Source organism: Arachis ipaensis, chromosome B9, assembly GCF_059453495.1.
Source record: "Arachis ipaensis isolate K30076 ecotype BB chromosome B9, ASM5945349v1, whole genome shotgun sequence".
In the NCBI taxonomy this organism is placed as follows: domain Eukaryota; kingdom Viridiplantae; phylum Streptophyta; class Magnoliopsida; order Fabales; family Fabaceae; genus Arachis; species Arachis ipaensis.
In genome coordinates, this window is record NC_142444.1 from 150,140,000 (window position 1) to 150,154,500 (window position 14,501).

At 34.7% G+C, this 14,501-nt stretch overlaps 2 protein-coding genes and 1 pseudogene across 2 annotated transcripts; 2 read left to right on the forward strand and 1 right to left on the reverse strand.

The window, feature by feature from the left end:
- The window catches only part of LOC148546776 (F-box protein SKIP19 pseudogene), a 42,642-nt pseudogene extending 34,474 nt beyond the window's left edge, over positions 1-8,168 (forward strand).
- Positions 205-5,118, reverse strand: LOC148546777 (uncharacterized). Its single transcript, XM_088497961.1, has 5 exons — positions 4,465-5,118; positions 3,349-3,449; positions 1,962-2,148; positions 658-718; positions 205-221 (listed from the first exon to the last, which is right to left on the reverse strand). Exons 1-5 carry the CDS (start codon positions 5,113-5,115, stop codon positions 205-207), a joined length of 1,017 nt encoding a protein of 338 aa, XP_088354087.1. The 5' UTR covers positions 5,116-5,118.
- A 4,595-nt stretch (positions 8,169-12,763) lies between the features above and the next one.
- On the forward strand, positions 12,764-14,206 carry LOC107616353 (putative F-box/LRR-repeat protein 9). Its single transcript, XM_016318319.3, has 2 exons — positions 12,764-13,092; positions 13,603-14,206. Exons 1-2 carry the CDS (start codon positions 12,764-12,766, stop codon positions 14,204-14,206), a joined length of 933 nt encoding a protein of 310 aa, XP_016173805.1.
- Positions 14,207-14,501: the final 295 nt, after the last annotated feature.

Below are 14,501 nucleotides of genomic sequence, written 5' to 3' on the forward strand. Positions count from 1 at the left end.
AGCTTTTTACTAAAGGACAAAAAGAACAAATTAAAATAAAATGAAACACATGTATGATGTAACACTCATTTGGGTCCAGAGGTGGTTTATTTTAAGGAAACATGTATGGACCACCCAGAATCTGAAATTTAAGGTAGGCCGAGATGATTTAGCACGTGAAACAAGGCCAGAGAACGCAGTTTAGAGAGAAGGTTCTTCATTTGCCTAGAATTTTCTCATACCTGTTTATAAGACAAAAAGCTCAAGCAAACACATTAGTAATTTTCAAACAATGAATCATATGTCAAAATTCCTAGGCTAGTCCTAAGCATGCAGAATCTGTCCTCAGTAAGTGGTTTTGTGAAAATATCTGCTAATTGCTCCTCCGATTTAACAAATTTAATGCTAATATCCCCCTTTTGAACATGTTCTCTTATTGAGTGAAATTTCACTTCAATATGTTTAGTCCTAGAGTGCAAAACTGGATTTTTAGAAATATTAATGGCACTCATGTTATCACACAGCAAGAGAATATTTTTAGCATTTAATTTGTAATCGGCAAGCTGTGTTTTTAACCACATAAGCTGAGAACAGCAAGAAGAAGCAGCTATATACTCAGCCTCTGCAGTGGATAAAGCCACTGTTGGCTGCTTCTTACTTGACCAAACATTCAAGGACCTTCCAAGGAAGCAACATAAGCCTGATGTGCTTCTCCTATCAACTCTATCACCGGCAAAATCTGCATCACGATAACCAACTGTAGAAAAATCATCAATCTTAGGATACTAAAGACCAAAATTGGATGTGCCATGAACATATCTAACAATCCTCTTAACTGCAGAAAGATTTGACTCTTTAGGTTTGGATTGGAACCTTGAACACAATCCAACACTTTGCACAATATCGGGTCTAGAGGAAGTTAAGTACATAAGAGAGCCAATCATTCCTCTATACCTAGTCTCATCTACATCTTTCTCAGTTTCTCCCTTATCTAATTTTGAATTAGGGTGCATGGGAGTTTCCATGGGTTTGGCATTTTCCATACCAAATTTCTTAACTAATTCCTTGGCATACTTCTCTTGATGAATGAAAATACCATTTTCAGTTTGTTTAATTTGCAGCCCAAGAAAAAAATTAAGTTCACCCATCATACTCATGTCAAATTAACTTGTCATGAGTTTTCCAAATTCAGAACAACGAGATTCATTGAATAATCCAAAAATAATGTCATCAACATATATTTGGACTAGAATAAAAGAATCATTAGAATTCTTGATAAATAGAGTTGTGTCTATGGTGCCTCTTTGAAAACCATTTTTCAAAAGAAAAGAGCTAAGTCTCTCATACCAAGCTCTAGGAGCTTGTCTTAAACCATAGAGAGCTTTAGATAATTTGAAAACATGATTAGAATGCTCTTTATTTTCAAAACCAGGTGGCTGCTCCACATACACTTCTCTATCTATCACACCATTTAAAAATACACATTTCACATCCATTTGATGTAATTTAAAACCACAAAATACAGCATAAGCTAAGAGAAGTCTTATGGCTTCCATTCGGGCTACAGGGGCAAAGGATTCATCAAAGTCTATTCTTTCTTCTTGGTCATATCCTTGTGCCACTAGCCTTGCTTTGTTTCTTGCAATGCTGCCATCTTCTCCTAACTTGTTCCGAAATATCCACTTGATGCTGGTCACTTTCTTTCCACTTGGCCTTGGAACCAAAGTCCACAATTGGTTCTTCTCAAACTCAAGAAGCTCATCCTCCATTGCTTTAACCCAAGAAGGATCACTAAGGGCTTCCTTGACGTTTTGAGGCTCCAATTGTGAGAGAAGGACAATGTTTGTCTCTTCATTTGCCTTTCTAGTTGAGGACCGTGTTCTAACCCCATGAGAGACGTCCCCAATAACAAATTCCTCTGGATAATTCTTCAAGAATCTCCATTCACGAGGTCTAGTGGACTTGGAGGCAGATTCAGTCACCAATGGATTCTGGGTGTTGTTGATTCCAGGATCTCCTTCAGATTCATAAGACAAAATAGAATTGTCTCTTGAATTTTCAGCGTTTGTAGTTTCTGGTTCAGCTTGACCAGAATTTTCCTTTTCATGATTTTGAGCAGTTTTATCTTCCTTTTGAGCTTGATTTCCTGTATCACAATCTTTCAAAATGCTTTGTACCAAGTTAGTATCACAAAAATGTAACATATATGGACTCCTCATTAATCCTAACATCTTGATGATAAACCCTATATGCTTTACTAGTTGTGGAATATCCTACAAACAAACACTCATACACCTTTGGATCAAATTTACCCAAATTATCCTTGTTATTTAAAACAAATCATTTGCATCCAAAGATGTGAAGTAATCTAAGTTTGGTGGGTAGCCTTTCCAAAGTTCATAAGGGGTTTTCTTCAAAAATTTCCTTATGATTGTTCTATTCAAAATGTGGCAAGTCGTGTTAACCGCTTCAGCCTAAAGGAATTTTGGAATATTACTCTCACAAAGCATAGCTCTTGTCATCTCTTGTATGCTTCTATTTCTTCTTTCCACAACACCATTTTGTTGTGGTGTTCTTGGACAAGAGAAGTTGTGAGATATTCCAAATTCCTCACAAAATGATTCAAATAAATTATTTTCAAATTCAGTTCCATGATCACTTCTTATAGAAGAGATTTTTAAATCCTTTTCATTTTGAATTTTCTTGCAAAAAGGTTCAAAGGCCGAAAATGCTTCATTTTTGTGTGCAAGAAATAAAACCCAACCAAACCTAGTATAGTCATCCACAATCACTAAACCATAATATTTTCCACCTAGGCTTTGAGTTCTTGTTGGACCAAATAAATCAATGTGTAGCAACTCAAGTGGTCTTTTAGTAGAGATGTCTTCCTTTGGTTTAAAAGAACTTTTTGTTTGTTTTCCCATTTGGTAAGCATCGCAAGTGATGTCTTTGTCAAACTTTATCAAAGGAAGACCTCTTACTAATTCTTTCTTTACAAGTTTGTTTATTTGAAACATACTTGCATGGCCAAATCTCTTGTGCCATAACCACTTTTCAAATTCTTTAGAATGAAAACAAGCTACATTTTGATCCTTTAGTTCATCAAGAGTAAGTCCATACATATTATTAAAATGCTTGGCAATAAAAAACACTTCATTTATCTTCTCATTAACAACACAGCATTCAAGTCTATTGAAAGTCACTAAATATCCTAAATCACACAGTTGGCTTATACTCAAAAGATTGTGCTTCAAACCACATACCAAAAATACATCATCAATAAAAGTTGATTGTTCATTACCTACTTTTCCAACAGCAATAATTTTACCTTTACCATCATCTCCAAAGGTCACAAAACCTCCATCATACTTGTTTAGTTTGATGAAGTAAGTCGACCTTCCAGTCATGTGCCTTGAGCATCCACTATCCATGTACCACATGTCCTTTTTGTTCTTGGATGCTAGGCAAAGCTGCATGAAGAGTTTCAAGTAGCCTTAGGTATCCAAATTAATTTGGATCCTTTGAAGTTAATCCATCTTGGTTGCCCAAGTGCATTAAAATCACAAACAACATTATAAATTTGGTTTCTCATAACTCTCTTTTCAATGAAACATTGTGCATATGAATGACCAAATTTTTTTTGCAATTAAAACAGTAATTTTCTTATGCATGTTGCTGATGTTTAGATGAGCTACCATGCTGGAAATGATTAAATGATTGAAATTTTCTGGTTTTTGGAAGAGGTGCATTTCTTTTGACAAGCTGATTTTTGTTATAATTATTCCTCTTTGCAAAAGCATTTTCACCAGAATTTTTGAAAACCTTTGGATTTTTCCAAAATGAGGTTTTGTTGTAAAACGGTGGTTTCTTGAAAGCTACCTCATTTTTCGAGTTGAATCCCAAATCTGGCCTATTTGAACTAGGTTCGGTTCTTGGTGAAGGTTCAGTTTCACTTGTGTATACTTCATCAAATTTTTCTTCAAATGTTGGAACATATCCAATACCAGATTTGATTGGTGTGGATTTACTATTTGATGAAGAAGCCACAAATCTTATAGAGGAATCATTAAAAGCTGCATCTTCCTTGGCTATATATTCTAAACCAGTTTTTTCAAATAATGGTCTTTGACTTGCAAGTAATTTGTCCAAGTTGCTAGAACTTTGAGTAAATTTTGCTAAGTCACCATTCAGCCTTTTAATTATATCATTTAATCTTTCATTTTCAGCAATTAACTCATGAGAAGGATCCACAATGTGCTTTTCTTTCAATTTTTCAAGTTCAGATTTTAAAAATCTGTTTTCTTCAATAATGTCCAAAGCACATTCAGTTTCCTTCACTTTTTCTTTTAAAAACTCATTTTCAGCTCTCAACACATCTCTTTCAGATCTGCACTCATTGTGCTTGTCAAGCAGTTTTGAGGTATTTAAGGTGAGATCATCAATAATAGCATGTAGATCATCCATAGAAAAGTCAAAGTAATTTACCTCATCAAAATTATTGTTTCCAGCCATGAAACAGTCTTTGTTTTCACCTTCAAAATCTTCTTCCTCATTGGAGTCGTTCTCGAGATCCTCCCAAGCTGCCATGAGCACTCTCTTCCTTTCCTTCTTTCTTTTGTCCTCCTTTTTGAGCTTTGGACAGTTTAGCTTGAAGTGTCCAGCCTCCTTGCAATGATGACACGTCACTTTGCTCAAGTCCATCTTGTGTTCCTTTGAGTCTGAACCCTTGTATTTGCCCTTGTTCTTCATCATCCTTCTAAATCTCCTAGCAAAAAACATAAGCTCATCATCTGAAATACCATCACTAGACTCACTCTCTTTGGGTTCTACTTTTGACTTGAGGGCTATTCCCTTTTTCTTTGAATCCGGGTTTGTGTGTGTGGTTTCATAGGCAAGGAGTTTTCCTCTCAGCTCATCATAGGTTATGGGGCTTAGGTTGTTGCTCTCGGTTAGGATAGTGGCAGTAGTTTCCCATTCTTTTGTGAGGCTTCTAAGGAGTTTTCTCACCAAAGTTTGTTCTACGTAGTTTGTACCCATAGCATCAAGGTTGTTGATTATGATTGAGAATCTCTCAAACACTTCATCAATGCTTTCTCCATCCTTCATGTTAAACATCTCGTACTCTTTTCGCAGCATATCAATCCTCGTTTCTTTGACTTGTTTAGTGCCTTCGTGTGTAACCTAGAGTTTTTCCCAGATTTCTTTGGCTGTCTTGTATCTAGACACCTTTCGGTACTCTTCAAAGCTGATAGCACAGTGAAGAAGGTTGATAGCTTTAGCATTCAGCTCCATCTTCTTCTTGTCGTCCTCATTCCATTCAGCTTCTTCTTTTGGAGTCACCACTCCATTAGCACTTGTTTTTGTTGGAATCTTGGGACCGCTCATAACAATCTTCCATATATTGTAGTCAATGGATTAGATGAAGATCCTCATCCTCTCTTTCCAGTAGGCATAGTTCTTCCCATTGAAGAAGGGTGGCCGGTTGTTTGACTGACCTTCAATGAGGGTGTAGACAACTGTGGTAGTGCCAAGTTGTTCGCCATTGGATCTTTGCTCCAAGCAGTGAAGCTTGATACTTGAGACCTTAGCTCTGATACCAATTGAAGGTTGTGGTAGGCTTAGAGAAGGGGGGTTGAATCTATGTCTTTCTTTTCAGTTACTGAAATGACCCTTTCAAACAAACTTTGACTTCTGATTCTGTTTGAACTCAGCAGCAAAAATTTATGAGACAATTTATTTTTGTCTCATGAATATCAGAAAACAGAACAGTGCAGAGAAGGAAAAAGCTAACACCGGCATGTATCCTGGTTCGGTTGCCTTGTGCTATGCAACCTACGTCCAGTCTCCTCCACAACAATAGAGGAATTTCACTATAGTTAAAAGTATTACATACACCAATTCTACAGGATTGACAAAATTCTTTCACACTCAAGTTTTAATCTAACTTGACATTGGCTATGCTAATACCTAACTATTAACTCTTAGTGCTAACCCAACTAAGAAAGGGATACCTCACAGGTACAAGATATAAGACATAGACATACCTAAAGAAATCTAAAAATAACTCTATAGGCTTTTCTCTCAAGTGTATCTCTCAGCCTTTTTTCACTCATGGCTTTTACTTAAGCTCTCTCAATATGCCTTTTCACTCAAGAAATTACAGAAAGATAAACATTGAAAAGTACATTACAATCTGTAAAACATGAAGGAGATTGATTTCTTCAACAGCCTCTTTGCTATGTGATAAACCAGATTTGCATGTTTCTGATTCAATTCTTCATTTTTGGCGGAATGCTTCTTTGAAAGAAAGCACTGTCCAAGTAGAGGAACTTCTTCAGGGAACTTGTAACAGCCCAGACCACCCGCTAGCACGATATTGTCCGCTTTGGCACACAAGGCCTCACGGTTTTGCCTTTGACGATAGGGATGATAGCTGAAGCCCCCCACACTCACTCGTCAAAACGCGTCATGCTAGGGAGAGGTATCCACACCCTTATAAGGCATGCTTCGTTCTCCTCCCCAACCGATGTGGGACCTTACAATCCACCCCCCTAAGGGAGCCCGGCGCCCTCGCTGGCACATCGATCCGGGCTCCGGCTCTGATACCATCTGTAACAGCTCAGACCACCCGCTAGCACGATATTGTCCGCTTTGGCACACAAGGCCTCACGGTTTTGCCTTTGACGATAGGGATGATAGCCAAAGCCCCCACACTCACTCGTCAAAACGCGTCATGCTAGGGAGAGGTATCCACACCCTTATAAGGTATGCTTCGTTTCCCTCCACACCCTTATATCCACACCCTTGGATTACCTAATGTATTTGTATATAAATACATGTATGATTTAATTTATTTTCAATATGTATTTATATTTTAACATATATTTTATATAGGTAGTTGATTTTAGTGTACATGTAGCATTACTCATAAATAATATATGTAGTTTAATACATTTTTAATATGTATTTTGTATTTTAAATTTGTATTCTTAGTATGTTTATTGTTACTTCTCTAAGTGAAGTTCAAATGTTACTAGAGAGTACGAATATGCATTATTGTTGTGTGTTGTTTCTCTTCCCAGTATATTATTATGATTATGGTGTTTTGTTATTGAGTTGTCTAAATAAGTGATTTGGACAAATTAATTGTGGATTTACAATGTAACAGTTTGTATGATGATTTCTAACAGGGGATGTCATAAATTACGACACTTGCGACTTGTTAAATGCTATCGAATTTCAGACAAAGGATTATGTGAGATGGCTCAAAAGCTTCCATTGTTGGAGGAACTTGATATTACCCCTTGTTACAGGTGGAAACAGGCTAGGCCAGGCCATACTTTCTTAACAGGCCTGACCTGTCATGCATACAGTTAATTGGCCTGAGTCTGGCCTGCAACTTGCTATAGACTTTTTCTAAAGTATTAAGCACGGCCTGTTATTCAGCCTGGTCTAAAGCTTGTTAAAAGGTCTGATAATTTTTTTTTACAAAAATAAAAATATTATTTAAAAAAATTATTTTTTAATAAACATATTTATATGTAATATGTGATATTTAATATTTATAAAAAATTTAAATTTTAAAGTATTTAAAATATACAAAACTATTTATAATTAAATATAATAAATTTAAAATATCTCATAATTTTTTTAATAACAAAAAAATTATTTATATATGTAATTATGTATTAACAAGTCCAGGCAGGCCTGACAGGCCTATAAGACTAATTAGTGAGTCTGGGCCTGACCTATTAATATAATAAGGCTTTTATATGAACCTGAGCCTGTGCCTATTTTATAACAGGCCAAGCCAGGCTACAGGCCCTTGACAAGTCGTCTGCCCTTTTTTCACCCCTACCCCTTGTCTCGATGTATCTAGTATTGCTTTAGAAGCAATAGGTCGAGGTTGTCCTCTTCTGAAATCATTCAAATTTAACAATGGTTATGTTTGTGACGGTAACGAAGAAGCATTTGCTATTGCACAAAATATGTCCAACTTACGCCATCTCCAACTTGTTGGAAACCCCCTCGACAACAGTGGCTTGAGTGTTATTCTTGATGGTTGTTCTCATCTTGAATCTCTGGATTTACGCGAGTGTTACAATGTTGAGTTGGAGGGGATATTAAGGATAAGATGTCATGAACAATTAAAAGATTTGAGAGATCCAGATGCACCCCTTGACTTTTAATTTTGGAGACGATGCTATGACACCGCAGACCATGATGCATTATATGAGTATCTACACATGAGTATCTACACGAGAAGAGGGTTAAAAAAATAAAAAGCTGAAAGAGCCGAGAAAGAAAATAGATATACAGAGGCAGAAAATTTGGATAAAGCAAATTGGGAGGAAATATATGCTATATGGAAATGTATTAAAAATCCAAGATTACTGTATAAATGATTAATTCTAGGATCAAGTAGGAGAAAGAAGAATAATGCTAAAATCAAATGGAAAAAGAAACATGGAAGAAAGGAATGCAAAATTAATAACCGAAAAAACATATATTATGAAATGAAAGATGTATATGAATTATTGCAGTCTAATATTTTCTTTCCTTAAATTATAATTTTTTTTATATATAGGTCATGTTTATTTTATTGGTTTAATTTCGTCTCTCAAAATTAAAGAATTGTTTGAAATTCTTGGATAATATAAGTTTGTTGAGACATTTATTATTATTATTATTATTTTACAGTCTTCATAATTTTCCTCAACCTCTTCTATCCCCAAAATCCCCACTTACATGTTTCTCTTTCTATGTAATATGTTGCAACTTTGGATTAAGGTTCCCAACCACAATAAATAACTTAAACGTCATGCAATATAGTTGATTCACTTTGTATTCCTTTTCGCCATTGTTCATCGATCTTCAAAACCTTCGCCCACCATTTTTCTTGATACCTTGAAATCCTTCGTCAGGTCACAAATATGGAACAATCTGGTTGCAAGTTGCAACTTACAAAAAAATGACAATTACGCTTATGTCATTTGGTTTTTGTTATATTACCAACATTGCCACGGTGGTAAATAACTTCTGATTAGCATCTTTGGATTAATCATTAGCACAATTAAGATATATATAACAACATTTTAATCAGTGTTTTAATTGTTAGGTGTCACTTCTATATTTGTCCATAATCTTAAAGCCACTCATAGCCACCCCTCACTTAATTACCATATATAGTTGTGACCTTGTTATATAAACCATTTTTTCACACCTTATATATATATAAAAAATAACTTTTAATTTTATTTTAAATTCTTAAAATAAAAATATACAAAAAGAACAACGTAAATATAACATTTTTCAAAATTGTGTGACAATGGAAGTATTTCTTTTTTTTTTTTTTAAAGGTAAAAATATTTTATTGAATTGAAATTAAATCAATTACAATAAAATGATGTTGTCTGAAACATTGAGAGATTATCCCAAAAGAACTAATTAGAGCTTCTTTACCGACGTAGAAGAAAAAACTTAGGAAGAAGAAGAAAAAAGAAAAAGCTTAGGAAGAGAAATGAGGATGAAAATTGAGAGACCATATTCGTTAGCAAGTTTAAGCGCCTAAGACAAAAATTTTTCAGGAGACTTTCTTTGGCTCTCAAAAATAAGTGTGTGTCGGTAACACTATATCTGCTAAAACAAATATGCAATTTTTTGGTTGTACTGTTTCAGGGTTAAAGACTTAAAGTGGGTTGTCACTAATGGTTGATCCCAAGCCTTCTGTGATCAATTAGTTGGTGTACCTATATATCTTAGCTGCTCAGTTAAGTATTCGTTGTTTGGTGGTTGGAACGGTGGCTGATTTCTTAGTCAAGGATCTTCATGGATTTTAACCGAGTTTTGAGATGAGACTCTCCATATAATTCTCTTTTTAAAATTTTTAACCTTCTAAAACTATCTACTAAGTCTATAAAAATCTGATTTTTGGTTGAGTTTTTACTTTTTAAGAAGGAAGAGTATCTAAAATATTTATATTTATAAATTTGGTAGAATAAAAACAGTTGATTAGTGATGAGACACTATCATTGTTTAGTCAACATTGTTAATAATACTTTTAGTTACATTAAAATTATAGTTGATATTTTTTTAAAAAAATATAAGTCATGTTTTCAAATGTAAAAAATTGTATATAATAAAAATGTGCTGTAAAATAATAATAGAAATATGGAAATTATTTGAGTAAAAACAAATAATTCTAATTACATTAAAGTCATAATTGATTTTTAAAAGAGTAATGATCAAAAGGATTATCAGTAATATAAGTATATGACGAACACTGATACATAATACGTAGACATATAATTATAATATTTTAATATTTTATTAATATTAAAATATAAATTAATTTTTAAATTTTTTAATTATTAAAAAATATTTAAAATTTTTTTTATTTCAATAAATAATAATATATACTATTTTTAAATTTATTTTAATAATAATGTTAGATACGCTAATACGTCACGGTGTTTAGGAGTATCTAAATGTGTTTTTATTAAGACATGGTTGACACAGAAGACACTCACGCATTACGGACAAATATTAATGAGTGTCGTGTCTGACATGCGAATCCACTACTTTAGCGAATTGTACATATTTCATAGGTTACAATATTTTTATTATACAGGTACATTTCTACGAAGGTTTATATTTATTGTTTTTTTTTTTGAAGGAAAAAGCTCAACACAACAAGGTGGAGCATATAAAATAATGAAGAACACCTGACAACTTTAGTCATGACAATCCCTAGTTATTTTCGGCATTGCCATCAATAACCATAGAGTTCACCACCACTCCACTCATCAGAGAGCAAGAAGGATCTACTAATAATATCCACCATACGTAAACTTTGATTCCTGAAAATTCTATCATTTCGTTCTAGCCAAACTGTCCAGATAACAACAAAGAAGCCAATCACTCACTTCTTCCTCTCACCTCTTCTTGCTGCAGCATTCGTCCAACTTTCAAAGTGTTGTTTGAATGTACCAGGCATGGTCCATTTCCTTCCAAAAGTGAATAGCCAAGCACACCACACCTGCCAGAAAATCTCATAACCAGCAAACAAATGAAAAGCAGACTCCACAAACTTACCACATAAGACACATGTACAATCATTGGGGTTAATTACACCTAGTCTACACAGTCTGTCCTTAGTATTCACCATCCCCACCAACACAAACCAAGAGAATAACTCGATCTTTGGTAGAACGAAACCCTTCCAAATTGCACTTGTAAAGCTATAGCTTGTTATTTCCTCCGGGAGAACCGCTTCCTGCAACACCTGCACAAATGAGTTAGTCAAATAAATACCAGATCTATCAAATTTCCAGACCACTCTGTCCTCCCTCTCAGATGTTAGCTGAACAGACTATAAAACCTGATGGAGTTAGTTTACTAGTGCCAACTCCCACTGAAAAAGCTTTCTCCTCCATTGAAAATTCCATATCCACTCTAACCCATCCTAAAACCCACAATCCCCAATAACAGAACCTTTGAGGTTTGAGACCGAAAAAAGCCTTGGAAACAACTCTTTAAGAACACCGTGAGGTAACCAGATATCCTCCCAGAACCGTACTGTTCTGCCATTCCCTACATCCATATACAAACCCCTGATCATTTTTTCTCTCACATGTGGCTCACTGATTTGTAACTGGCAAATATCCTTTCAAGGATCCCCTTTGTAGGTACAGGCTGACCACACAGCATCTCATTCGGATTCAAGTTATTACAGGATCGCAGATGACTTTCTTCCACAGGGGACAATCCTCTTTCGAGAACCTCCACCACCACTTAAAGAGCAAAGCTGTATTCCGAATTACTGCGTCTCCAATTCCCATACCACCTGCCTTTTTTGGAGCCATTACCACTTCCCATTTTTCTAGTGGTATCCCATTTCTCCCATTCTCTTTACTCCACAAGAAGCACCTTTGGAGTGAGATCAACTTCTCCGCTACTGCCTTCAGCATTTTGTATAGGCTAAGATAGTAGATAGGCAAACTATTCAGAACAGACTTAATAAGAACCAGCTTACCCGCTTTGTTTAGGGTCTTTGCTTTCCACAGACTTAACTTGTCTTCCACCTTATCAATCACCGGTTTCCAAGTCTTCACAAGCCTCGGATTTGCTCCAAAAGAAATGCCAAGATATCGGACTGGTAGAGACTCCTCCTTACATCCTAGTAACTGACACATCTTACGCGCCCAATGCCGATCACTGTTAATTTTGTAATTGAATTATTTTTGTGTAAAAAATATTAGAGTTAACATAGTATTTTTTTTTTCAACTTATACATTTAAAAATCTAATTAGATTCTTAATTACAGATATTCTTAATTCTAAAAAAAATAGTAAAAATTTATTTTTTTTTTCAAAGTTAGGAGTGAAATTTAAATCTGCGATCTCAAGGTGAGTATGGAGAAACCATGTCATTTGAATTATAACTCATTGGCAAAGTAAAAAATCTACTTCCAAAATTAAAATAAACTGAAAAAAATTAAACATTATTTTTGTTTATTCAGATTTCAAACTATTTTTTTATGTATTCAGTCTAAATATTATTATTTATCAAACACATTTGGAGTGGATGAAGGCATCAGTTAGAACTTGAGGCGCACGTAAAACGGTTCGGGAGAAAGAAAAACGAATTAATTAGCAAATACAAATCTCGCGATATATAAGTGGGGGGCAACATCAACACCAACACCAAAATCTATTCCTAAAAAATCACAACTAACTCAAACCCTAATTCCTCATTTGCCTACCTGTGAACTTTCCAAATCACAATGGACCACCGATCCATTAATGCAGGGCCTGTGAAGAAATTAAACTGGTTGGATCTTCCGGACGATCTCACTTTGATGATCATTGGGAAACTTACCACATTTCAGATCTTAACCAGCGTTCAGTTTGTGTGCCGCAAATGGTGGCGCATCTGCATGGATCCGCTCATGTGGCGCACCATCAACATGTGCAATATTGGGATTCGTAATTCGGTGGACTATAAATTGGAGAAGATGTGCCGCCATGCAATTGATCGTAGTTGTGGCCAGTTGGTAGACATAAGTATCGAGTACTTTGCTACCGATGATTTCCTCAAATATATAATTGACTCGTAAGTTTAAAATTTTTCATTTTTATTTGTATAAAATTACTTTTTAACATTTATTGGCATATAATTAAAGATTGTTCACGAGTCTTAATCTCATGAGGGTCATCCTTTTATCTTGTTGCAGTGTCAATCTTATTACCCCACTTTTGTGTTTCTTGACTATTAAGATAGTAATTAGAATTCATGCATATATAAAAGATAAAAATTGTTATTTATATATTAAAATCAATAATTAAAATTAGTTTAATTTATTTTTAGTGTATATTTTGTATTTTAATATATATTTTATTTTAATAATTAATTTGGTTATACACCTAACATGATTGTTAAAAAATAACATTTTTAGTGTTACTTCTCTAAGTGAAGTTCAAATGTTATTAATAGAGAGTAGGAACATGAATTATTGTTGTGTTTTGTTTCTCTTGCTGGTTATTATGATTATGGTGTATTGTTATTGAGTTGTCTGAATAAGTAACTTAGTTTTCTACCCGTTTGTATGATGATTTTTAACAGGGGATGTCATAAATTGCAACGCCTGCGACTTGTTCAATGCTTCCGTCGAATTTCAGACAAAGGATTATGTGAGATGGTTGAAAAGCTTCCATTGTTGGAGGAACTTGATATTACCCTTTGTCTCAATGTATCTAGTATTGCTTTAGAAGCAATTGGCCGAAGTTGTCCTCTTCTGAAATCATTCAAGTTTAACGACAATGGTGGCGGTAAAAAAGCAGCTTTTGCTATTGCACAAAATATGTCCAATTTACGCCATCTCCAACTTTTTGGAAACCTCCTCAACAATAGTGGCTTGAACGCCATTCTTAATGATTGTCCTCATCTTGAATCTCTGGATTTACGAAAGTGTTACAATGTTAAGTTGGAGGGGAAATTGAAGACAAGATGTGATGAACAATTAAAAGATTTGAGGGATCCAGATGCACCTTGTGATGACTTTCGATTTTGGGGACTTTGCTTTGAAACCGCATACTATGATGCAACACTTGACTATGTAAGCGAGAAGCGGGTTAAAGCTCAAGTTCGAGAAGCAAGAAGAATTAATTCAGGATCAAGTAAGGAAAAGAAGAATAATGCTAAATCCAAAAGCAAGAAGAAACGTTGAAGAAAAAAATGCAGAATTAATGACCGAAAAACATATATTATGAAATGGAAGATGCACATGAATTATTGCAGTCTAGTGTTTTCTATTTTAAAATTATAATTTTCTATATAGGTCGTGTTTATTTTATTTGTTTGATTTCATCTCTTGTCAGAAATAAAGAATTGTTTGAAGTTCTTGAATAATATAAGTGTTTCGAAAGTTACTTAAAACGTTGATTTGAGCCCGAATGTGAGGTTCGAATTCCTTTGTATGGCAACGTCTGATGCATTTAGCGTTCAACTTGTTGATGTCGAGG

Excerpts from the sequence above, each read along its gene's own strand:
- LOC148546777 (XM_088497961.1), bottom strand. The coding sequence starts at position 5,115 with ATGCTGCGAAAAGAGTACGAGATGTTTAACATGAAGGATGGAGAAAGC. Across the intron at positions 3,450-4,464 it reads GAAACAATAATTTTGATGAG|CTTTGCCTAGCATCCAAGAA; the intron begins GTAAATTACTTT and ends CTCTTCATGCAG. Across the intron at positions 719-1,961 it reads ACAACACCCAGAATCCATTG|ATTTTGCCGGTGATAGAGTT; the intron begins GTGACTGAATCT and ends ATCGTGATGCAG.
- LOC107616353 (XM_016318319.3), top strand. The coding sequence starts at position 12,764 with ATGGACCACCGATCCATTAATGCAGGGCCTGTGAAGAAATTAAACTGG. Across the intron at positions 13,093-13,602 it reads CTCAAATATATAATTGACTC|GGGATGTCATAAATTGCAAC; the intron begins GTAAGTTTAAAA and ends GATTTTTAACAG.